At 42.7% G+C, this 26,031-nt stretch overlaps 1 protein-coding gene across 2 annotated transcripts in view; it reads right to left on the bottom strand.

The window, feature by feature from the left end:
• Nucleotides 1–22,816, bottom strand: part of GPR39 (G protein-coupled receptor 39) — a 119,119-nt gene extending 96,303 nt beyond the window's left edge. Inside the window, exons 1-2 of one of the 2 annotated variants that reach the window (XM_033163779.1) lie at nucleotides 22,585–22,816; nucleotides 21,348–22,223 (exon numbers count right to left, since the gene is read on the bottom strand). In XM_033163779.1, the coding sequence (XP_033019670.1) occupies nucleotides 21,348–22,215 (868 nt within the window). In that variant the 5' untranslated portion in view covers nucleotides 22,216–22,223; nucleotides 22,585–22,816. Of the gene's footprint in view, nucleotides 1–21,347; nucleotides 22,224–22,411 lie in introns of both variants that reach the window. The other variant, XM_033163770.1, reaches the window with a different exon arrangement.
• Between the last annotated feature and the right edge of the window lie 3,215 nt (nucleotides 22,817–26,031).

Here is a 26,031-nt window from a genome sequence, read left to right as displayed (position 1 = left end):
CCCCCAGCTACAACCCCACCACAAAGACTCTCTGGACGGTTGGGACCCCACTTGGACATTATAGGACAGGACCCAGGAGAGGAAGGAATTGCCCAAAATCAGGAAGAGATTCACCCAACTAGGGGCAATTGTGTTCTTCAGCAACACCTGTATGACTCATCCACACTGCTCAGGAGTATAGTCTGGCTTTGCAGGAAAAGTAGGGGAAGTAGGAAAGGGAAAGAGAAAGGGATGGAAAACTTTCCTCCCATGAACTTCCTTCCATTACTTTCATGTTAGTATACAGTACCAAGGAATCCCCCTGCTCCAGTGCAGCATATCAATAGGGCTACCTCTCTGGAAAACAAAGGAAAACAATTCCTTTCTAACTTTACTGTAATCTATACAGGGCCGTCTTAAGCATATCTGGAGCCATGGTGCGAAGATCCCTCCGGCACTCCCCCCCCCCCATTTCCCAGAATTGTCAACTTTTCTAGGCGGGGGGACCCCCAAAGTTGTTGACCATTTTTAGGAAAGGTTCCCCATGGGGGTGCATAGCATGCAATGTGCATGTCCAAATGGCGAGAGGGGGGGGGGAGAGGAATACTTCTGGAGCCGTTCCTCTCCTGGCCTCCTCACAACTCTCGTACAGAACCCTCCAAGCTCCTCCCCGCCTCGCCTGTCGCTTTCCAGTTGTGGTGGTGGCCACGCAAAGGCGGAGTGGGGAGATGGATTTACCCCCCTAGTTGCTGGCCAAAGGCTCAGCCTGACTGCCTGGTCACAGTGCCTGGCTGGGGGAGGGCAAGAAGGGAGGGAGGCTGCCAAGGCAGTCAGCGACGGAGGCACTACCCTCGCTCGCTCTCTGCAGCCAGCCAAGCCCGGCGCGCAAGCACAAGGGAGGCACAGCAGAGCATGCAATCGGGATCCCAGAAAGTTATGGATTCGCCAGGTCCTGCGCCTCCTCATACGCATAGCCAAGATCCCGAATGCACGCTTTGCTGCACCTCGTGTTCGGCTGGCTGGCTGCATGGGGGCATGGCGCGCGTCCCGGGAGGGCGCGGGGCATGCCGGGGAGGGGGGGGCCGCAATGGCACACTTTCCCAAAAGGAGGCTCCAGGCACAGCACGGCATGACGGAGGTGGACGAGGGAGGCAATCTGATGCTGGGAGGCGCCGCGTCCAGCCTCCGCCTCTTCCCTGGCGCCCTCCAGAACGTGGCGCCGTGGTTCCCCGCACCACTAGCCTCTATGGCTAAGACGGCCCTGAATCTATATAAGGCTGCCAATTTGTTATCAGACACCCAGTGGTGAGGTGTGAGGCTTTAACACAAGCCACCCAGAAAAGGTGTGGGATAAGTTTTTTAAATATCTATTTTCATTTAAATAAATATATGCTGCCCATTCTAGTTGTTGTGAGACTGCGTAAAAAGCTGGGTTGCCACAGGTTACCCACCTGTGGCTCATGTCAACCTATGTTGTTTTGAATGGTTGAATACGGCAAGAACTACATACAAAACCCAGGATCTCATTTAGAATGGGTTTTACAAACAATTTCACCTTTCGGATTCTCACAGAATCATCTGAAGCTGAAGAGGAGTGGAATCCACTGTGGGGTTTTTTTCTCCCTACTGCATAACCAGCTGTTTATAAACTGTTACAGATACTGTCACTTTTAATTGGCCTCTTAGAGCATGGAGGAGAGCTTTTCTTCACATTATAATTAGGTTCTTCTCCCTCAATTGGGGATAGTAAAGTGGTACCCAGAGCAGACAAATAGCAGGTTAAGCTGTAAGAGGCCAAAGGGCACTTAAGCATTTCAGAGGTTATTACTTTTTCATTAAAACATGCAGAAAATAATTACAAATCACATGGAGCTCGTGAAAGGTTTCAAGGAAAAGTATAGCTATTAGAGGCAAGTGAGGTAGACAGGGAATTCAACTCTAGGCTTATTTACACCATTCGACTAAAGAGATATGCCTCCACTGTTTCCTGCAACAAAAGAGTGTAGCACCAAATAGCATTGATTCTGCTTCCCCCCATCTTCCAGTCTTAGGGAAACACAGATCCAACTATTCACTCTATGTGTACACCTACCTAGGGTGTCTGTGTATCCTACTTTACAGGGGAGAGTCCTCTATCTGAAAGACCAAGTATGGTTTAAAGGTAAAGGTAAAGGGGCCCCTGACCATTAGGTCCAGTCGCGGACGACTCTGGGGTTACGGCGCTCATCTTGCTTTACTGGCCGAGGGAGCCGGCATTTGTCCGCAGACAGCTTCTGGGTCATATGGCCAGCATGACTAAGCCGCTTCTGGTGAACCAAAGCAGCGCACAGAAACGCTGTTTACCTTCCTGCCAGAGCAGTACCTACTTATCTACTTGCACTTTGACGTGCTTTTGAACTGCTAGGTTGGCAGGAGCTGGGACCCAGCAACGGGAGCTCACCCCGTCACGGGGATTCAAACTGCCGACCTTCCGATTGGCAAGCCCTAGGCTCAGTGGTTTAGACCACAGCGCCACCCGCGTCCTTATGGTTTAAAGGTAAAGGACCACAATAAGGGAGAGCCTTCAGAAGCCTTGATGTTGCCAATCAACACCTGGACAGCAGACTGAGAGGCACACAGGTTGCAGTTTTCCCCAGCAATATGCTGAAACTTGGTGTATTTCTATTTAAATTAAAGCAATTATAGACATGCAGATGTTATGCAAATCTTTTTCTTTCTTTCTTTCTTTCTTTTCTTATCTTTTTTTTTTTTGAGGAGGTGATACATTTTCTTTTCTTTTTTGGCAATGTATATATGGCAACCCTATATACACCAGTAGAGGGCCAACAGCAGTGTGCACTGCATCCCTCCACATGATCCATTTTTCATTTGGCAGAAACTGCACAGGTAAGAAGCAGCGCTGGATATCTGCACGTGTTACACTGTTATTGGTTGACTGCATTCAGTGGTACTGAATGCTCATTGTAGCTATCCTTTAAGAAATAACAACAACAACAACACCTATTTGCTATGTCTTCTAACTGCCCTATTGCAAAATTCTTTCCTTAGTTGCACATACAATGGACGCTCTGGTTACAAACACGATCTGTGCGGGAGGCACGTTCGCAACCTGCAGCGTTTGCACCCCCCCCACTGCGTCTGCGCATGCACGTGATGCAATTCAGCACTTCTGCGCATGCACAAAGCGCGATTTAGTGCAAGAGGTCATAGAAGAAAACAGCAATGACCTGGAACTTAATTGTAGCAGAGATAGTTTTGTGCATTTGTTTTACAGTTTGTTTTTGTTTCCAAATGCAGGAAACTTATTCAGGCTTAGTTGGGATAAAATATAGACTGGAATAAAAACTAAAATATGTGGAATATGAATACTATCTCCCACTAGGATAGCCAATATAATTTGTCAACTTCCTCATAGTTTAAATGTTGATTTCATGCTGAATTTTTCAAATGTGGAAACAAAACTGTTCTGTTTTCTAAGCAAAATATCATGTTTCAAGTTTTCTTTAAATACAGTTACAGGTGGGTAGCTGTGTTGGTCTGCCATAGTCAAAACAAAATAAAAATTTCTTTCCAGTAGCACCTTAGAGACCAACTAAGTTTGTTCTTGGTATGAACTTTCGTGTGCATGAACACTTCTTCAGATACACACATTTCCTGGAGTTCAGACATCATGGGGAAATGTGGTTTGTTTATAAAACAAAAGCATCTGATCTTACCTTCATTCACATAGTGCTGGGATGGGGAACTTGTGGTCCTCCAAATGTTGTTGGACAACTCCTATCAGCGCCAGCCAGCAGTCAATGATCAAATATAGTAATCACAAAACAACAACACCTGAAGAGCAGCGTTTGAAACTCCCATTGTTCTAGGCGTGTTTTGCAACAGGGAATTTCATTAATGCGAGCAGTTTCTGAGGTCTGGGCACAGTACTACGCCTATGATTTCAGATTAAAACTGCCACTCTTTTGTATTCTTGTTATCAAAAAGCGCGCCTAGACACTGCATTGCGACACCTATAACCTAAGTTTAGGGTGCCATTTAGCTCCTAGCTTTCATATCTCAGTTTCTAACACTGCTGAAAAAGCCATAGGTTCCCATCCCTGAATAGTGGGAAACCATGGTTTTGCATTATGTCTGAAATAGGCCTAAATTAGATCAGTGACTAATGCAGGAATAGGACACCTAGCTGAACCCTCGTTCCTACAAAAGCATGCATTTCAACCACTTTCTCCTAAGTAGTGTCATAAGTTCTTTACCTCCATCTCCTTCACAGCAAACAGCAAAAAAGTCTCTATGTATTCTCTTTATTTACCGGTACCTCTACTGTTCATTATGATCAAGCCATGATGCAGGCAAATAGCATTGAACATACAATCTAAAGGAATAATTCTGCCCAAGCTTCTGTTGGGGAACTAGGAAGACTTTTGGGGGCTAGATTTGACATTCATAGCCTCCACTTGCCGTACAGTTGCCTATGTGCTTGCTTGTGAGTGAGGACTAACAACATCACACTATGGATTCTAGATAGGACCCTGGAATGGTACTTACTATTCTCTTCCAACACGTAAAACTGAAAGGACCACAACTGAAGTACTTTACCATTATTGTTCTTCAAATCATGATTTCTTGCTTATCTCATCCTAACTCAGAAAATATAGGACCCATTTACGGTACCTTCACAGCTGATTTATTAAAGCTTTCACCTATGACTATTAAATCCATTATCTATTCTTCCATTGTTTCCAGTTCCAATTATACCACTTCTCACAAAATTAAACCTTTTGTGTCAAGATAATGCTTCTGATGTCTGCAAGAAAACAATAATTGTTGCTCTTCAAAATTTAATAGAACAAAGATACGGTGTCTTATGAGTTCCTAGCAATTTGGCGCTGCAACTCTGCTCACTCTCTAATGCACTTGTTACCTAGAGGCAAAGTTCATAAGAGGAAGTCAGAACAACTGTCTTTTCACTACAGCAGTATTCTGCCAAAGGTCTAAATCAGTAGCTACAGCAGTTAAAAAGAAACTCCACAATATTATATTCTACTGAAGGATTGTTCCGACACTGCACTTTATATTCAAGCCATAACTAGGTTGTTCTGGGTAAAACTCTGCAATAGCTGCAGCATGTCCTTCTAGATCTTCCCAGAGGTAACCTAAAAAGTATTTACAAGATCCAGATTTGATCTATATAGCCGAATACTACAGAAAAGGTAGCATTTTTATCTGCAATCCCTTTATATGCAATATAAAATTAGCATATCCCCAAGGTCAGATAAGCTTGAGGATGTTCCCTTGCACTTAAGAATATTAATTACTCATTAATGAGAATATGAATCAGTCAGAAGATTATGGAACAGGTCTCCTTCAGCTCTAAACAGAAGGCTTATGCTAAAAGTTTAAAATTCTGCACCCAGCAAAAACGGATTCCACGAGCTGTACAAATTATGTAGGCTAACTAGATGTGCACATATCCTTAATTAGCCCAGTTTATTATGCTGCTGCTATTTATGGGCAAGGCTTCCATGCAGAATTCTGATGTTTCAACCTCTAATCAGAAATCTTGATCTATTCCCCCCTCACACACAACACACTCGAACTCTAAAATTTCATTAGATATTTTGGTTACTTAGGAACTCCCTGCCCATTGATATCACCTTTCATCCCAAAGGAGAAGAAGACAGCAAACATCTAACCAATACAATTTAAGATAGTGGCCCATTTAAACATCTGAAAATATTTAGAGCATCTAAAAATATTTAAAAACTATCACATCCCCTCACAGTTCCTACTTTCACAGTTGGCATGGCTGGTACATTTCAGCCATAAAATGCCTGTATAAAAGCATTCTACAGACAGAGAACCTCCACCAAGAAGGCCCTGTCAAGAATCAACATCAACCTAACAGCAGCCAGAGGCAGCACTAGCAACAGGGTCTCCTCCGCTGATTGTACAGCTCAAGATGGTTGATATGGGGTTTGCAGTCTCGTGGCAACTTACTGTAAATCTGGAGGACAAAATTAAGAGAGAACTAATAAAAAAAAAACCAAAACCCAGTGGTGCATTTAAAAAATAAATACATCACCACACTACATAAACACCATAGTCATTAAAGTAACTAGCTAGCACATATTACTACCAGCAAAATTAACAATCCCAAGAGAGATGGTAAGTCTTTGCCTGATGCCAAAAAAAATGTCAGCCACTGGTTAAAGCATTCCACAGATAGGAACCCATTACTGAAAAGGATCTCAGCAGCTCAATCAGATGGGATACTGAGGAGGGCCTCCCATCATTATTGGCCAGGTTTTGGAGTCCTAAGCCACATGGGATCAGGGCTGCCCAATCAGAAAGTCTGACCTCTACGCTAGCTTAAATCCTGGCACCTTTCACTTTAAAAAATAAAGCACCGTTAACTGTGACCCATTTTTCAAGGCATTCTTCAGGGCAGCCAAATAGTTTTCATGTAAATGGCAACACATCCCATATGCGCCTACCAATCAATTATAAATATTTGCCTAGACTGGCATGAGATTCATACGCATGATGAAATATTGTCCATTATCAAGCATTCTATCCATTAATCTCTCACATGATTACTATTGCATGGGACATCCAGATGAAAATAATTCCAAGACACAAATATCTACATCTCTGATAACTCCAGTGAAGCCTAAGAAGAAACGCAATAGAGTGTAACAAGGAACTCCAAGGAAGTCAACTAAAGTACATGAACTGAAGCTATATTTTTTTCTGAAAACCAATCAATCAAGCTGTTCTTTCAATTTCATTCTGTCCTCAAGCTGTATCTTTTTCTGTAAAAGAAGAAGGAAAAACAACAACAACCCAAACACAGACAATTTTCAGCCTACGAAGAAACATCTAATTTTCCTGTAACAGAAGTCCTACCATTGTCAAGTTTTACAGTGCTCAAGTCATCCATAGATGTCAAGCACATATTTTTAGCAGAGTGCTTGAAGTAATCTGTCCTACTGCAAATCCATTTGCCAGGTGCCTCAGAAAATATATTTCCTCAGTGATCTTTTGAAAGGCTATTTCTTTCTACGCACGACACCCTTATTTTGAGCTACACATTAATCTGCCAACAGTAGATTGATTGTGCAAAAATTAGATGTTCAGCTTTAGAGTGTTGGGCTTTGGTCTTTTTTTTCTTTTTTTTGGTCTTAGATATAGGAAGGCAAAAAAGATCCAACACGGGTCGCTAATTATGTTTTACAGCAATATATTTTATAGGTCAGGCCTGCAAAATGCGTTCAAACCAGCTTGCCGCAATATTAATAGATATTTAGGAAGTGCAAAGTTTTATTTAGCAACAAATTAAGGTGCCATCTTTTTTTCTTTTTTTGCTGTGACTGCAAATACCAAACCATTGATTGAGTTCATGTGTCACTGTTAACACAAACTTAACTGCCAAAGCATAGATGTAATATACATGGCATAATGCATACTGTGCTGAGCTATTCAGTTAGGAATCTGTCATAAACACCTCTTTACCTTTGGCAGGAAGGTAAAGAGCGTTTCTGTGCGCTGCTCTGGTTCGCCAGAAGCGGCTTAGTCATGCTGGCCACATGATCCGGAAGCTGTATGCCAGCTCCCTTGGCCAGTAAAGCGAGATGAGCGCTGCAACCCCAGAGTCGTTTGCAACTGGACCTAATGGTCAGGGGTCCCTTTACCTTTACCTTTAAGGGAAGTGGTTCAGTCCATATGTCCAGGCAGGAACTTAGGGCCGTAGTATCTCCTAAGGTTGAGGTTGCACCTATTTGATGTATGTCTTAGGTCAGCCCCATAGCAGTAAAATCTTCTAGCAGGTGGGCTGGTTGATACAGGTGATACCCAATGCCTAAGCCAAACTCACTTTCATCTGTAAACAATAAAGCTGTGACCTGATTTGAACTGAAAACACTGTATTGTGGTCCTTTCAACTTCCAAAAACACAGCCTCATTAGGTGGTGAGCTCAGAGTGCCTGGGTACGCAAATATTTTTATACACCTGTATACCATGTCCCTCCCTTAATTGCCTATTTTCTAAATTTAAAAAGCCGCAAATACTGTAATATTTCCTCATAGAGGAATTGCAACAACCCTTTGATAATGTTGGTTGTCTTTTTCCAGCTCTACAATATCCTTTTTGAGATAAAGCAACAGTATTCCAAGTGTGGACACACCATGGACTTGTATAACGGAATTTATGATACTGGCGATTTTAGTTTTAATCCTTTTACCCATTTTTACATTATTTTCCAGTACACAGTCTAAAAACTCCTTTGTTATGTCAAGTCTACTAAGGACAGCCCAAGCAATATCCTTTTTAATTAACACCTTTCCAGTCTCATCTCCTGGCTCAAAAAGGTGTTATGAATGCCTTCCTGGCTACATGAAAACTCAGTTGATTGGCAAATGACAGGCTGTCTATCAAGACCACCCAAGCTAGAACGTAATAAATATGGTTGCTACCTCACCCAGACAGATGTTTGCTCGCAAATTTGCCCTTCCCTCCTCTTTGCGAGGGAAAAGAGAAGTTGTGGCAGAAACCTAGTAAAAAAATAGATGTGTGCACAACTGGCTTGCCTCACAAGGCAGCTGTGTGCAAGACTTCCTTACAAGAGTCTACACATGTACAGTTTGCATGCACATAAGTGTAGGATTAGCAGAAAGCCAGGACACTTCGTTGACAGGTAAAACATAGCTAACTCTATTTTCATATTTGTGACCTCTGACCTCCTTGCTCAGTGCCATCTACAACTAACACCCCACCCCCACCCCCAGTGAGGAATGCTTAAATAACTGTGCGGTAGCTTTCACAGTGGCTGTGTACACATACTGTGGGAAGCAGTATGCACACAACGTTAGCCAGAATCTGGATCTATCCTGTCACTTCTTATGAAATACTGCATTTTGATGCACTTCCCCGCAGACCAGCTTTGATCCGAACTGAGAAAAAGAGCAACCTAGCTGCAGTAATGCGCACATAGCCTAATTCTAAAAAGTGCATCGTAACATTAGTTAACTCCCTTAATGTGCTAACAGGCTGCCTGTTCACAAGGAGAGACACTTCCCCTATTCACCACACCTTGTGTCTGTATGGGCAGAATCCACTAAAAGCTGCTTAATTTTGAAAACCATATACTGGTAGTTCGTTGTGTTGAAGTCCAACATATTTTTCAGAGAGCACTTGAGACATTCGTATACCACAACTGCTATTTTAACAGCTGCCACGGCAGGAAAATGTTGTTTTCATTTTCAGCACTATTCTGTCAAATTATTTTTGTAGAACACTATAAACCATTTTTAAAGCACTCACAATCAAATTCCATCACCATTGTTCTCTAGAGACAACTTGTTTATTGAAGAAACCTTTTTAAAGACTATTTTTCTTTTTTTAAAAGAAATCTGCTTATTTTTACTTTACTTGAAATATTTATAGTATGATCTCTTAATCTTAAAATGGTTTACAAATGTAAAAATCTAAAGTTATCACTAGAATGTATACAGAGCTAAAGTAGCAGAGCAATATCACTAAATGCCTTCAGCATCAACCCATATTAGAAGCGAACCCAAGAGACATCTTCAGTTTCTGAAGGTCAAAGAGATGGGCTGTGATGTTTGGATAAAGGAAGAATATTCCAGAACTGAGTGGCCACAACCGTAACGACCATGCTCATGGAAGGCCACCAAGCTCACTTTGGGAGATGGAACAAAACTTTAGTCACAGGCACAACAAATACTGTATTTTTCGCTCCATTGGACGCTCCGGACCACAAGATGCACTTAGTTTTTAGAGGAGGAAAACAAGGGAAAAAATATTCTGACTAAAATGTTGTACTAAACGACTGTATTTAATAAACAACTGGAAAGGGGATGCAAATGTATCGATCTGAAAATAAAACTCTGAACCTTAAGGAAAACTTGTTACGCTTGGGTACGCATTTTTGTCTTTATTCTTGGACACTGTATCTCTGAAATGTATCCCTTCATTCCACTTTTTAAACTTCTGTATCCCAGAGTAGGTAAAAACACACAGATCCATCTGATACAGGAAAAGGGATTTTATTAGTGAACAAATAAAACTAGAGAAGTCAAGAGAATGGCAAATGTACCAGTACATGCAAATGTTCAGTTCCCCCACCCACCCAAAATCCTGTCAGGCGACAACCACATTTTTGTTTGTAAACAGGACAATCAGGAATACCTCTCCCTTCCGACACCCTATTCATCCGCTTTATTCCCTTCACCTCACCCAGATAACGATATCTGCTCCATTGTCCTTTTGCCGGGGTAAATTACAGTACCCGTCATTTTTTTAAAGCAAGATTTCCTCAGCTTTGTTTTGCCCCCAGGGTCCCAGCCTTTTCTCTGATTGTGATGATCAGGAAACTTTGAAGTTTAAAAGGAGTTTAGGCAAAGTGGTGGAGAGCCAGATTGATGCTGCTTCAAATCAGCTCCCCCCCCCCCCCGCTTGCGTTACAGAGAGCAGGGACGGCTCTGGCTAGCTGAACGCAAGGGGGAGAGCCGGTTTGCTGCCTGTGAACACTGTTTTTCAAGCCTGTTTTTGTGAACGGAGGTGGTAGGGAGGATCCAGCAGCTTCTCCGCTGCCACCCCCCACCCCCCGCCGAACGTGGAGGAGGGGAATCTGCAGCGGGGAGAGCAGCAGCTGCTGCTGGATCCACCCCACAACCTCCGTTCCCAAAAGCAAGCCTCTTTTTGTGAACGGAGGTGGTGGGGAGGATCCAGCAGCTTCTCCGCTGCCATCCCCCACCCCCCTCCGAACGTGGAGGAGGGGAATCTGCAGCAGGGAGAGCAGCAGCTGCTGCTGGATCCACCCCACAACCTCCGTTCCCTTGTTTTTGGGAACGGAGGTTGTGGGGAGGATCCAGCAGCATCTCCTCCGCTGCCCACCACCGCCTGCTGCTTGCTCGACAGGGAGCCTTCGCTCCATAAGACGCTCCAACTTTTTCCCTTACCTTTTTGGGGAGAAAAAGTGCGTCTTATGGAGCAAAAAATACGGTAAGCTTCTGTGCCAAGTACCAACATATATTCCCTTCCCTATGCCTCATAGAAGTGTAGAGTTGGAAGGGACGCCCAGGATCATCTAGTCTCAACACACAGTCCCCTGTCCAATTTGAAACCATACCAGACCCCACTTAGCTTTGCAAATGTGCTAGCAGTTTTATTGCAGCACCACTAGGAGGGATTTGATCTGAGGCCCAAACCAAATGTCTCAACCCAAGCCTGAACTGAGATGTGAAAGTAGCCCATTCTGCGAAGTTAAAGTCTCAGCTACAAAACAATTAGCACAAACTTCCCAATGTTACTGAATACTGTAATAATTTTCTGCAGGCTTCTTTTTGAAGAACTAGAATGGATTCAGAATGTGTTCCATAACTACTTGTGGAGCTGGGGAATTATTATGTTTGGAGTGAACGTCTTGTATTTTCGGACAAGTTTTCCTTAAAATGCAGACATATGTGCTACTGAGGGAGTTTCATGGCAAAGACAAACAACAGCTCTCAGCCTTGGAGAGGAAAATGTTACTAAAGTCCTGTTAAAGTCTGTGCAAATGAATGAATGACTGCCTGCTATGTATGTGTGTTTAATCCTTGCTATGCAATTATACTATGCATAGCCTTGCCTTTTGCAACTCAAACACCTGAGTAGCAAGAGAGAAAGAGAGAGAACAGGTGGACACCAGCTATCACCCTCCTGCCTCTAAAGCAAAGAATGAAGCCAGGATGGAAGAAAGGAGATTTTGTGGTCATTTCTGCTGCTAAATCATGTGTCTCCTACTGGTGGAAAATGTCATTTTCCTACTTTCTCCTCCTTCCCAACCACACAGTGGAAGTCAGAGCAAAGGAATGGACAGCTTAGGGCAAGCCTGCAATTTGGACTGTGACTGTGACTTGGGGAAGACTTTGACCCTTTTCCCAGTGCTGTGGTCTGGGGATCGGTGTGGGGGCCAGGGCCGTCTTAGAGGGATCGGCCGTCGTGGTGCGGCAATCCCTCGGCGCCCCCGGCGTGCCGCCTCTCCGCCCGCCTCCTGGAATAATGGTTTGCAAGCCTGCACTATAATAATGATTAAAAAATGGAAACTGGTTTTACCAAAAGCTGTGAGTCTTCCTTCCAGGTAAATATCTTTAGTGCGTACACAGTTTCCCTTTACACTCTGCTGGCCTCCGGATTCTCAGCAACACAGAGGAAAGCCACAAGTACAAAACTGTATTTCCCGTAGACTAAAATATACCACAGCACTCTCTTTCAGCATGCACTTTGTCCAACGAAGACTCTTTTCAGTTCCCCATCTGGCATTTCCTCCCTTCTCCCATACAACCATGTTGTGGCAATCACTGTACAGTATGTGGTTTACTGCCGAAAAGTATTACATGCACCAGTATGAAGAGCCAAAAGCTGTCATCTGTGAAACTTTACCTGATGTTTTTGATCCCTCTTACTAGCTTCAGGCCCACATGTGAAACACCTTATTGCTACTTCACAAGTAAGTTACATATTTCAGTATTTTTTTAAAGCAATCAACAATGCCAAACCTTCTTTTGTTGGTGTACTTAAAAGCAGCCTTACTAAAGGAAATTTTGATCTAAGCGGCATCCACCTCTGTAGCAATTTTAACTTTTGGTTTCCCAATGCACTTTTTTGGTCATAGCATGCACCGTGTACTTCCCACATTGCAAAATTTACAGCACTTTCTCTTATTGTGGATGGGGTCAAGAGTTTGGTTTATAACCATACTAAATATTTCTATACAGACAGATGTCTTCCTGTGGAAAACCTCTGACTTCACAAAGGTGTCGGTGCTTTTAAGAAATTCAGCTTCTTGGAAACTGTTTCTGTGAGGCGGCAGCTACATGAAATGCTGAAAGCTTTGGGGCTTTTTTAAGTTAAGAAGAAATTAATCAGTACATTTTCAAAAAAGAGAGAGAAGACCAAACAAAGACAGAAATGAAAGGAGTCAGCCAGACATTTGAGCAGTGGTCGGGAGAGCAAAATTCCCCTGCCATTTCATGTGTTTCCTAGCACCCTGGCTCCAAAAGAGTCCATTTTGGTTTGGAAAGGCAAGCATGTAAGGATTTAGTTTGCACAGGGCAAATTTAATAGTCTCTCACTCTTCTGACATGGACAAGGAGGTAATCCCCTTCCACTAGTCAGCTAGTATGTAAACACTCCACTTCCATCTGGTTGCAATCAAACCAACTCTTGCTGTACCTTTGCTGAATTACTTATAACGGCCCATGTCCTGGATGAGAGGGCTGGGGATTCTGTCAAGGCCCTGGCTTCACTATGGAATGGTGAAATGAAGAGAGATAGCATTCATGACCCCACAATGCTCCCTGGCTTTCTGGGAACCTTTAAACAATTAGGTAGGTCAGACAGGAATGGTTGGTGAGGAGCGGCGTCATCACTTCCCTGACTTACTCAATACCAGTGTAAGCACCAAGTAAGCACCCACCCTCCCTATCAGCCACTTCTGAGGCCAGATGACCAATAGAGTACGGGCAGTGTAACTACTACAAGCTTCTGTTAAACATCCCTGTGGTGTTTAACATTCCTATGAACCCACTGGAAGGTGTCAGCTGAGGATCTGGAATAAGGTGCTAACAATATGCTGATGACATACCGTCCCTGTTTCTTATTATCCTCCAAGTCAACATGGAAGGAAAGTTCATGGTTTCCCTCCACAGGATTCCCTTCTCCCCTCTCTCCCTTCTCACGTTTGAGGTCCTGGATGCCTCCATTCCCTTCTGAGTCTCACTCTCTTTTTTTTCTCTTCTTCCCTGAGCTTGTGCTTGGCTTGTTTGCACATTAGACCATCACTCCTCCAATGTACAAAGAGAAGGTAACAATGGGCTTCTCTCCTCCTCTTTCAATGTCTTCACTTGCCTTCTTTCAAGTCCCAAGTTCAAAGGGCCGTCTTAAGCACATCTCGTGCTGTGGCGCAAAAATCCCTCCAGTGCCCCCCCTCAGTATTTAGAACTTGGGGCCATCTCGTAGCCCCAGAAGCCTCCGCCCATAAAAGCCGCCGCCAATGTGGTGGCCGCGGTGCGGCTGCCCAGACTGCTGGAACCCCATGCTTGCTTGCAAGGCTCCGGCACGCCTCCACCTCCTCCGCTGCCTGACAGTCCGCTGCCGGTTCCCGCGCAGGCGCTTGAGGCGGAATTTTCATCCAAAAGGAGCAGCATAAGTTGGAGCAGCACTATAAGAGCAAACGGATGTTGTGGCGGCGAGTAACACCGAGAAGGAAATTAAGAGAAAGGAAGGCTTGCAATTCCTTATTGCCTCCCCCACCCGCACCTTCTCCGAGGCCGACAACCAGGGGGTTGGCATTGGCCCACTGAGAAGAGAAGTTAAGATTTTTGGCTGCCCCCTAGATCCGAGCCAATGTTGCTGACGGGAAAGGCATGGGAGTGATGGGGCTGAGGAGAAGGCAAAGTGGCATGCCGCCTCTCCGCCTGCCTCCCTCCCGCGCTGGCCGCCCCTCAGGAGGGGGAGTGGGCGAGCAGGGGATGAGGGGCATGGCACTGGTGCAGTGCAGGGCTTTGCGTGCCCTTCCCAGCACTCCAGCTGGGGCTCCAGAGGGCGGGCGGCTTGCAGCCCGCCCGCCGGTGCACGAGCGCCCGCCCGCCCATGGGGGCGGGTTGGGGAGGGGGTGCCCGGTATGCCGGCGGGCTCACGGGGGAGCCCCTGGGGAGCCCGGCGCCCTGGCGCGCCGCATCACCCAGCCCCTATGACGAGACGGCCCTGCGACACTGCAACTTTCCCCCTTCTTTCCACCTCCTTTGAAGCCAAAAGTTGCATCATGCCCCTGTCATGCTAGCTAGTGTGCTAGGATTGGGCCAACTCAATTGGACTGACAGCAGCCTGTCCACTGAACAGAATAATCCTAAGAAGCAGTTCCCATAGCGACCCATTTCAGCACTCAGGTTTGGAAATTCCTTACAAATGGTTAGGTTCACCGACATATTTAAAGACACATTTCCTGAGCAAGCATCGAAATAAAACACTGCTTGTGCTAATGACCATCACAGTAAGATTTGCACTGACTTCATGAAATACCACTATCTGTGTCAAAAGTCCAAGAATTAGTTGAGAGGCCCACAATGACATATGGACAGGAATGAGCAAACCTTATACAATATTTACCAGCACAAATCATGTAAAATATGATGGTGCTGATATATCCTAAGATTATGTGCACATAACACTAGCATGCCCAAGGCGAGGGCATATGTCAGTCACTTACTCCAGGGATGTCATACATAGCTAGATGTCAAGGGAAGAATAACTCAGCTCACTTCTTTGTGCAATAAAAGACTTATTTCTCTCATAATCACTTATTAGCTTCCATTGTTTCTCAACCGTTTAAAATTCCTCTATATTTACTCTGACTTCCTGAGCCCACCTCCATAACCCGATAACAACGCTTTCTTCAGATTTAAGATGGGAAAATGGAGTGGAGGAAAACAAAAGCATTAGCACTCTCCTCCCCAGCACTACAGATACACTCCAGGTTTTAATGAAACATGTAAAGTGGTCCTCAAACTCTGGCTAAAACCAGCAATACAGTGAACAGGAAGACCTCTTGTGGCCAGAATCTCCCATATGTTCACTGAACATTAAATCATGGTTTAATACATTATGGTTTTCTAAACCATGCTCTAGTGTTATATGTGAATCCTGCTGGGCAGCTATAGTTTGTTTACTGCCCTCCAAAAAAACATGATCTGAATCCATGGTTTGTTGCTTGGCTTACAAACCTTGCTTTGATTTAACTATGGCTCGGTGTTGTGTGTGAACTCAGCATCTTTCCTTAACCATAGTTTGTTTTACCATGCTAACTAAACTACCAATAACAAAATCGAAAATTCTTTCTAGTAGCACCTTAGAGACCAACTGAGTTTGTTCCTGGTATGAGCTTTCGTGTGCATGCACACTTCTTCAGATACACTGAAACAGAAGAAGTGTGCATGCACACGAAAGCTCATACCAGGAACAAACTCAGTTGGTCTCTAAGGTGCTACTAGAAAGAATTTTCGATTTTGTTTTGACTATGGCAGACCAACACGGCTACCCACCTGTAACTTAAACTACCAATGCACAAGATAAATGGAGCTGCAATACACACCAAACTTCAGAGAAACAAACTATGATTTGTTTTATTTGATTATCTATGGGGCAACTCATGGGTAAGCCATGGCTAGTTTAACAATGATTTAGTGTTATGTGTAAACCAGGCTACTGTGTCCCTTCCATGCCTAACATGGCCATTTTCTTTGGGCAGAATACTAGGTTTTAATTGCTTTTAAATGAAGTGTGCCTAGTATGGCTTTGCTTGCAATACTCTCTCCTCCCACAGTAGGCCTGTCTCACAGTTTGATACCATTAATTTAATGAGAAAAGGGTACTGCAAAACTGTAGAAATTATGGGATAAATGTTGTAGGAGAGACTACACCAAATTTTAGCCTTACAAGTTTCTCCCATACATTACAATATCCACTTTAGAATTTTTTCACCAGGCTTATTTATACCCTTGCCTGCCATTTTTATGTTCCTGTTCTTGGGCAGATTCTAAATATCATATAGAAAACATTTCCTCACATATGCGTGCATGTGCGCGCACACACACATACTAAAATGTTTTCAATTTGTTTTCATTATTTTTCAAACATTGCACCAAAGCATAGCACTAAAACCACTTGTTTTTCTACTTACACTCTTCCTTCTTGAGTACTAGATTTATGAATTTAATTTCTGTTTTATAGAAGTTATCACTTTTAACAACTAGAGGAGAGAGACTCTAAATTGCTTTTATTGCTGCTAGACTCTTCAGCACATCTTGCTCCGTGTTGTCATTTACATTTCACATTAAATGTGAAATACATTTGGAATGAGCAAATATTTGTTTTAATTTGACCCATCTGTTAAATGAAATTCAAACAGGCCTGCTACATCACAATGTTTAAATTCAGCAATTTGTAAACAATATATCAGTTCATTCTGCCTGGGTTAAAAGCACCCTAAAGCATAATTCTTATGAAAGCCACCACTTCAAAATGTATTATTCTCATGGATGCAGGCCATGGTTTCTGTCTTCTGTTCATTAATTTATTTTCTAACCAAAGTTAATTAGTGAGACTCATATTAAGAGAGTCATTTGAAATACAGCACAGAAGTCATGGAGGAGGACACTAAACACCCTTTCCCCCCCTTCCTCAATAGACACTTGTGGGCATTAATGCAAATCTGCTTGCAGACAAAATTATCACTACAAGTTACAGAATGGCTTTCTTTTTCTTTGAACAAAAGTTTTTCAAACAAAGATTAACAAATATACCTTGAGAACTCGGTGTATTGATAGGTCCAAGGAAGGATCACACATGCTAATAGTGCTGCAGCATATGATAGCAACAGATAACAGGGTCTTCATCTTGAAGAAATTTTAAGGCCCTATCTTCATCCTACAGAAAAGGGGGTCATTCCTGACTTTTGACAAATTTACAGTATTGTATTTTCAGATATTAGAATCTTTCAAAAAAAAAATCTTATGTTCTGTATGCCAGTGGTGGGTAGACTCAGTCCTTGGAAAGTTCACTTTAAAAAGGAACTAGTTCTAGTTCAGGTACACCCTGTCTAAGTCAAGATGGATGGCGATCGAGGGAGCAGGTGGCCAGATGCACTCCTTCAAGCAGCTTGTCCACATCCTTTGGTCACAATAATCAAAATTAATCCAGTACAGATGGAACAGGCAATGCTCTGTATGCTGCCAGTAGACTTGCTCTTACTGTGGCATCCAACTCTGTTTGGATCCAAGACCATTTTTCCCCTCTAAGTGCCTTGCAAATTTGTTACAGCCAAGGGTGGAAGAGAAACGCTCTCTTGCACAGATGACAAAGCCTATTCACCACTTGTAGATGCATCAGTGGCAGAGAAGCATGTTTTTTCATCACCACCACATGGTAGGTGTGGTAATGCAACCTTACCCTGGCCAGGGTTTACTAGAACCCTGAGATCAACCAGATGTAAAATACAAAAGAACTGTTTTCAGCATCAGAACTGAATGTAGCGCAGCGTTCCTCCACACAAAAATCCACTTATGTTATCCTAAGCTTTTTTCCACTTCAAAAGTATAAAATCTGTGGGAGAGGGGCACTATTTCATTGCCACTATTGGTAAACAATTGAGAGTCAAAAATCTTTTGCAATCTATCACAAATAACCCAGAGATTTTCCAATCAATTTGGATTTGCTGTCTCCCCACCCCTGCTTTATACTATGGAAGATAAGAGAGACAAAACTGAAGTTGCTATGCTCTGTCCTGTTAAAGTATGTGGATATTTCTGAATGTCTGTGCAAATGCAGGCAGGGAAAAGAGCATGGCTTGATAGACAGGAAGGTAACAGTTCCTAGAATATGGCCCATTGTAGAGACCCACAGATTAACTTCCAGTTGTTAAATTCCTATGAAGTGCATTGTGGTACCGTCACCTGTGATGGCAACGAAATAATGTTCAAAGGCTGTAGAACATATAGTCACAGTGATGTTGCTCACCAAAAGAACAGACAAACCAACCCAGGGGCGAAAGCAAATCATATGACTCATCCAAGTACACAGCATCCGGATAGTATATGGAAACATTAGAAAAGGTTAAGGTTAAAAACAACAACAACCACAAAGCACATAAAAAGAGCTAAGTGTTGAACCAAAAACCACAATGAAATCACACTTGGGTTTTTGAAATGGCTCTTCTTTCCAGGCCTGATTTAACTTTGCAGTACTAAACTGGAATCATGTATAAAGGTGCTGCAAGTAAGAAAAACTAAGTCAGTGTGAGTATAGCATTATGGCTTAGAAACTCTGTTGTCTTCTGTTGTTCACGTCATGCCAACCACCAGGAACAGACCAGATGCACTTTAGGCAAGCCTTTATTTCTTAGCTGTTTCTCTCCCATTGCAGATCTCACCTAAGAAGACAACAATACTGACCTTGCTCACAAGGTTTACTAATATAATGCATGTGGAGTGCATTCTTCTTGTTAGCTTTAATAATGAAAACAGCAACAAGTAGTATGGCATTTTTCATCAGCCACTGGCCCTGAATCAGCCTATTTGGTGTAGCACACATTTCCATTATAAATCCTATCATCTTTGCACAACCATGAATATGGACTAGAAATATACGGTACTTATTAAATAAAACAAAAGGCCACAATAAAGCCACCTTGATTATATATATTTTTATGGGTTTTTTCTCTCTCACACACACACCTGACTTTTTTGTCTGAACATACCTCTGTTGACTTCTCCCAAATTGATGGTAGATTACTAGCCCTTGCTACAGTTCAAAACTTATCAGGGCCTCTCCAATACAATATATTTTTTAAATAGAGCCAGCACTGACATTTACTGCAGCTGGGATTTTTGGTTGGAAAATTCATTCTATAGACAAGAAACGAGCAGGGGCTTTTCACAGATCATAGCAAAAGTGCAAGGAGCTAGAGCTTAAAAAAAGCAGAGGACGCAGTTATTAATCTATGTAATCTGTGCACCCCTTGTCACACCCCTTACACACACGCCCAATGTAGTGGACCTCCAGAAAAACAATTTTAAAATCTCCTCTGGTATGTTAGCTGATTAGTTTACTGTAACGCTAGCACTGTACAAAGAAGGCCAGTGAAAACGAGGAATTGCAGCAATTCAAGCAGAACATGATGAAAAGCACATCTAAGAGCTCTCAACAAGATGCCGAGGCTACATGGATCACAGCCTGGAAAGATTCTCAAGATGGTGAGATGACAACTTTATTAGATTTAGTCTGAAAAATGTGGCAAGGGAGATCAGAATCAAACATAATTCCCAAGTTATTGGTCTTTTAATAAGCTCTAGGTGCGAGGAGGGGAAATTCCAAGAAAGACAACTATCTGGCTGGCATAAAGTGATCAAGGCCTAGCAAAAACAAAGCAAATTCAAATAAGTTGAAAGAAAGGCTACCAACTTTTTAAGAGCCCCTGCTCTCATACCTTTAATGGCAACTTCAGCATCTGAAGGTTTCTTATGGCATGCCACTTTCTTCACATTTAATGAAAACCTCCTTAAGAATATGTATGGCTACTGCCAGGCATGTGACTGACTCAAGCTAACAGTCTTGTAAAGAGGCAAAATAGGCAGGAATCATAGTGCCCAAGGAAAGGCTGCTGATTCTTGGAAGTAGTCTGGAGAGTCCCCATGTCTGAAAACCAGTGTCTCCACAACTGCCACCTCAATGCCAGCCCAGAGGGTGGAGTGGGATCGGGTGGGCTGGGCATCATCATGAGCCAGATTCTAATCTTTGCCAGAACAGTTTCAGCTACTAGGGATTCTGTTAAAGGCGAATGAGCAGGGCTATAGTAAATCAAAGTGGCCCTGGCAACAACCCAAATCTCCAGTTTAAGCTTTCTGAATGCACAGTTTTGGAGTAGCATTTGACGCTTGCAAGGCTCATTATTTGTTTCTACTTGTTTGTTTGTTTGTTTGTTTGTTTTGGGGGGGTGGCAACAGTTTAAAAACAAACAAAGTCTTTTAATCAGCACTCCAGTCCTGAACCTATTTGTTCAGAAATAATTCTTAGTGATGCTAGTGAGACTTTCGCCAGGTAAAGGATTTACGATTGCAGCTTGAGGTTGTGATTTGCAAAGGGCTCCTCATTCTTTCCGGCAAGATCAAAATGTAAAAAGCTTCCTTCCCTTGAACCCCATTCCATACATCTCCCCCACTTTGCCTATAATTTTTTTTTTTTTAAAAAAAAAACCTAGTTTCGTTTATCTAAAAATGGGGAAGGGATAATATATTATCAAGCAGCATGACTAGTAAAAGCAAATTGAATTTTAGGTTCCCCCGCTTAATTCAAACGAGACAAAAATTATAAAACTACACAAGATAAGCATTTAGCTTTAAAATTGAAATATTTAAATCAAAAGCACTTTCTTTAAGTGATGATGGGAAAGTGGGACAGGATGGGTAGAGGAGCCTGTTGAAAAGCTGAGCTGCTTGGTTTTGTGCATAAAGAAAAGGGAAATGCAGCTGAAATGAAAACCATTCCTCTCAAATGCACATTCTGAAGGCACTAATGCTTACTTTAATATCACCACCGCACAGGTACCATGCAATTTATGCCATTTGCTTTGTGCTGAGCAGAATTATTTCCATAATGAATAGGGAATGGTGAAACACTAAAAGGGTGACGAAACCCACCTCATTTTCCCATCATTTCATCCTGAATCAATCCCACCCTGCCATTTGTCTTTCCTTTTGTAGCTGCAGTCATTACCAACACACACACACATTGTACATGCACAGGGTCTTACCTAGGAAGAGGATAGTCTGTTTCCTGGAACTCCTGCCATCGGAATTCTCGTTTTTCCTTAGGTACTGGTTTTGGCTTTCTCTCTCCCCTCTCACGGCTAAGGTCCCTTGTTTGTGGATCATCAGGGCTTTCATCATATTCCGGCACATAAAAGCCACAGATACCAACACCACAACATACACAATAAAAGCAGTGAAGATACCAGACTGGAAGGCCTTCCATCGAGACGACAAGCTGGTGCATATGGTGACATTTATCATCAAGTCAGGTATCTGGTGCCGGGGTTTGGGTTTGCTGCAGGGAACCAATCCTCGGTGGCCCTTGATGGCTTCCAATGGGTACTCTGTGCCCATTGCAAAGAGAAGAGGTAAGGCCACAAGGACAGATGTAATCCAGACAAAGGCAATGAGGATCTTCACTTTGCAGGGCCCAGAAGCAGCTTTAAACTTGAAAGGGTGGCAGATGGCAATGTACCTTTCAAAGCTGAGAGTGGCCACATGCAGCACCGTAGCATAGCTGCAGGCCTCAAAAAGGAAGCAGTAGAGCTTGCAGGCGAGGTTGCCTTGAGGGGTGGAGAAAGGGGTCCAGATCATACTGAAGAACTCCACAGGCATCCCCAGCAAGAGGACCAGCAGGTCTGAGCATGCAAGGCTCACCATGTGGTCTGTGACCTCCTTCTGCAAGTAGCCCTTCTTCTGCAGCAGTTTGGTCGTCTGGATGGTGACACTGTTGCCCACAATGCCTGCCACAAAGATGACGGCGTAGATAAGGGCTAGGGTGATCTTGATCCATTGGGCCACTTCGAATTCCTTAATGTGGGTTTCATCAATTATATCCGAACAATCCTGCTGGCTGTTTCCTGTCTCCATGAGCAGAGCTAATCACACACACACACACACACACACAATGGAGGAAAGAGAGACAAAAGGTGGGTCAAAACATATCATTGATCCAAACACCCTTCCTAACAAAGCTTACAAGTTTACTCACAGGCCAAGGCCTACTGCATTCTAGGAAGCTTATTTCACATAGGTTAGAAGCTGTGAAGTAATAGCAATTACTCACCTACACCCAAACAGGCAACACTACTTTTTTTCTGAATCAGCACCTCACACCAGTCACATTAGTGGATTAGTCAATCCAGGAAATGAGATGAGACAAACCATTATTCCCTTTAAAAAGAAGAAGAACCACGAAGGAAATGCTTCTTTCTTCTAAGTATTGTTTCTTTTCTGTACCTAATTCCTCCTCACACGCTTCAGGATGCACCCAATTCTCCCTGATGGAAGGAAGGCTAAGCCCTTCGGGTTTTCTCCAGGCACTCCCTGTTACTTGCCCCGCCAGCTTCTGAGTGACGAGAGTTCCCTCTAGCCGACAGGCAACCACATCCGTCAAACATTAACTTCTAGCTGAACAGCCGGGTGGGATGTGGTTAGTGACTGAAAAGATAAGGTGGCAAAAAAAAGGGACAAGGCAAGTCTGGTTCAAGCCAGTTAGCTTCCTCTGCCCTCCCTGAAATCTGATCTCTACTCCTTCTTAACAACTGTGAAGTGAAACCTAACAAGAAAAATAAATAAATTAAATAAAGACAGGGCGTGGCTGCTGCAGAAGGAATCTACCTGGTCTGCCACGGCATTTGATTTAGCCCTTTTTCTCAATGTCCTCTGTTTACAGCACTTCACGTGGGTGGAAGTTATTACAGTACAGCTTTCCGTTTGCTCGTCTTTTCTACATGGGAGATTACAGGTTTTCACGTCACCAAGGAGCAGAGGAAAAAGAAACGATTATTGCTTCAAATGCCATATGAACATGGGACTAGATGAAAAATAGGAACTCTGCCAGGCTGTGATGGTTGATCCCATTGCTGGTTTTGAACACAGGGTTCTAGAAGACATATGTGCCCAAAAGTACAAAAAGCTTCCTGCCACAGACAGCATGCACCCCCCCAAAAAAGACGTACATACTGTATTAACACTCACCTACTCCCAAGAACTTTAAACCCCAATTACATTGTTGTTAAAAGGCAAGTCAAGAGCCTTCTCTAAACAGAAGTCATATTTAATAAATTGCACTAATAATTTCCAAAACCCATTATTTTATACTCTCAGTGCAATTCTAGACATGTCTGCTCAGAACTATGTGCCACTTAGTTCAATGGGACCTACCCCCAGGTAAGCTAAATTTAAAGCACTTTCAGTGCACGTTTGAAGCCCAATAATCCTGGGAGCTGTAGTTTGATAATGATTCTGGAAAGTGTAACTCTGTGAGGGGGAAGCTGCAGTTCTCATGATTCTTTGGAGTGGTTCGTGCTTTAAATGTGTACTGAATGTGATTCAAATGTAGGGTGTGGGTCTGCCCATAGTGTAATGTGGGATAAACTTGTCAGACAAACCCTTAATAACATTATTTTAAGATTTCCTTCTTTTACTGCTAGATAACAGAAATACATATAGATAGCGGTCCTAACCATGCTTATTCCTCTGAGCCCTAGAGGGGAAGTGAATTTAATGCACACTATATTTTTTGTTTCCAAGAATCTCTCATGGTAACCTCCAGAGTTTTATATTTATAGATTAGCATACCTTCACATTTCAGTGCAGACTACTTCACAGCTAAATAGAATCACTTCCAGAGGACTTTCTCCAGACTACTAGGCTCAATCTACTACAAAATCTCAAAGCAACAAGTTCCAGACTAAAAATGGTTATAATTAGAAAAGGTGGGCTTGCTTTTTAACTATTCACAAGACTGGAACAACAGATAGCTATTAAACAGTTCTCATCATATTCAAGGTGGTTATCTTCCCACCCAAAAACTTAATGAACAAAAGATGCCAAAAAATCAGCACCTGTTCCAGTTGATTATACATGCAGTCCTATTTCAGAGAAAAACCTCTCTCCTCCAATCTCTGTGCCGCTTCAAGCCCTCTTGCCCCAATCCTCCTTCCTTGTGCTTGATAATTCAAATTTGTTCTGCTCAGACAAGCTTTCTATTATTGCCCAATTTCTTTCACTTAATTTTACTTTATAAAAGTGTGAACAAAGATTACATATGCATGGCTGAATTGTGGATATGAAACAAATTAAAATTTGCCCATTACCAGGGGCTGAGGAAAGAGAGGAAATAAGGGCCCAGGGAAGATTGTTGGCTCCCCCACAGACATACTTTTCTATCCAATTATATAAAAAAGCACCAGTTTTGTAATCTCAGTATGATAACATATATAATCAGATTGTATTATTAACATGTCTTCTAGTAAGAGAGAGGTTTGGGGTGAATTTATCACTTCCTCTACTAGCTTCTTCCCCACAGCAATTGGGAAAGGTGTGTTGTCTTCTTAAGAGACCAGTTACAAGAAGGAAAACCACCTTTATTAACTTTGGGCAGTACTTTTTTCTGGGGGTACGCAGGGGTACGCATACCCCTAAACATTTTGTGAATTAAGTTTTACCTCATTGAGGGGCAGCATTTCAATATGAGTAGGAAAATGAGAGTACTCCTAAACATTTTTTTTTAAAGCACTGACATTAGGAATAGCTATAAACTTGAGTTTACAGTACAGTGGTACCTTGGTTTAAGAACAGTCCAGTTTAAGAACGATTCAGTTTACGAACTCCGCAAAACCAGAAATAGTGTCTTCATTTGAGAACTTTACCTTGGTCAAAGAACGGAATCCAAACAGTGGAATGGCACTGGCGGTGGGAGGCCTCATTAGAGAAAGTGCGCCTTGGTTTAAGAACGGTTTTGGTTTAAGACTGGACTTCCAGAACAGATTAAGTTTGCAAACCGAGGTACCACTGTACTTGGATGTACTGGGCCTGTTTTAAGTCCTGATTGTGTATATCTTGTATCCTGTTATTGCTAATTCCCCATTAATCAGCTTCCATTGCCATCTTCAGTTAGCAAGACCTTCCATATTCAAGAAACAGGGCCACTGTATAAGCATAGTTGCAGCTTTAGAGCCACCTTATGCAGTGCTTTTTTCTTTGGGTACGCAGGGGTACACATACCCCTAAACATTTTGTGAATCTTTGTACTTTTGTCCATTTACTGTATTTATTTCCCCCAATCTGAACTATGAAATGGTGATTTTCTTGAGTCAAAATGAGAGTACCCCTAAACATATTTTTAGGGGGGAAAGCACTGACCTTATGAATATTGTAAAAACACAAAATTCAACATATATGGACACACGGCGTGGCTGCTCCACAGTTAAAGAATTCCATTTTTCTGGAAGTTGACAAAACCTGAGCACTTTCTGCAGTGTCAACCTTATTTGAACTCCCTAATTGTAATTTACATATATATAACGTTTCAAAGTGCAGTTACCTTCCCTGACCACTACTCCCTTCTCTTTTCTGGACACGAATAACATTGTCTAACAGGGAGAAAATCAAGAGGTACAACCTCTCTTCTTGCTGGATATAACTCTGTGATGAGAAATGCAGCCCCTGCTAAATATCTCGCACTCTTCTGGTTCTTATAGGCAGGCACACGAGCCTCTGTCAGAAAAGAAAGTGGTAATCTGTACCTTTGAGGATAATTGAAGAGAAAAAGATGGGGGGAATATACTTATATTTTAAAGCCTAGTGGATTTAATGGTGGTTTGCATTTTAATGTATCTGTGTTTTTTTAAATATGACTAATGTTGCTGAGCTTTTTAAAAAAGAAACCAAGTCCATAAG

Source organism: Lacerta agilis, chromosome 1 (genome assembly GCF_009819535.1).
Source record: "Lacerta agilis isolate rLacAgi1 chromosome 1, rLacAgi1.pri, whole genome shotgun sequence".
Taxonomy (NCBI): Eukaryota; Metazoa; Chordata; class Lepidosauria; order Squamata; family Lacertidae; genus Lacerta; species Lacerta agilis.
Note: the sequence above shows the minus strand (reverse complement) of the source record. Positions and strands in the feature narration are given on the sequence as shown.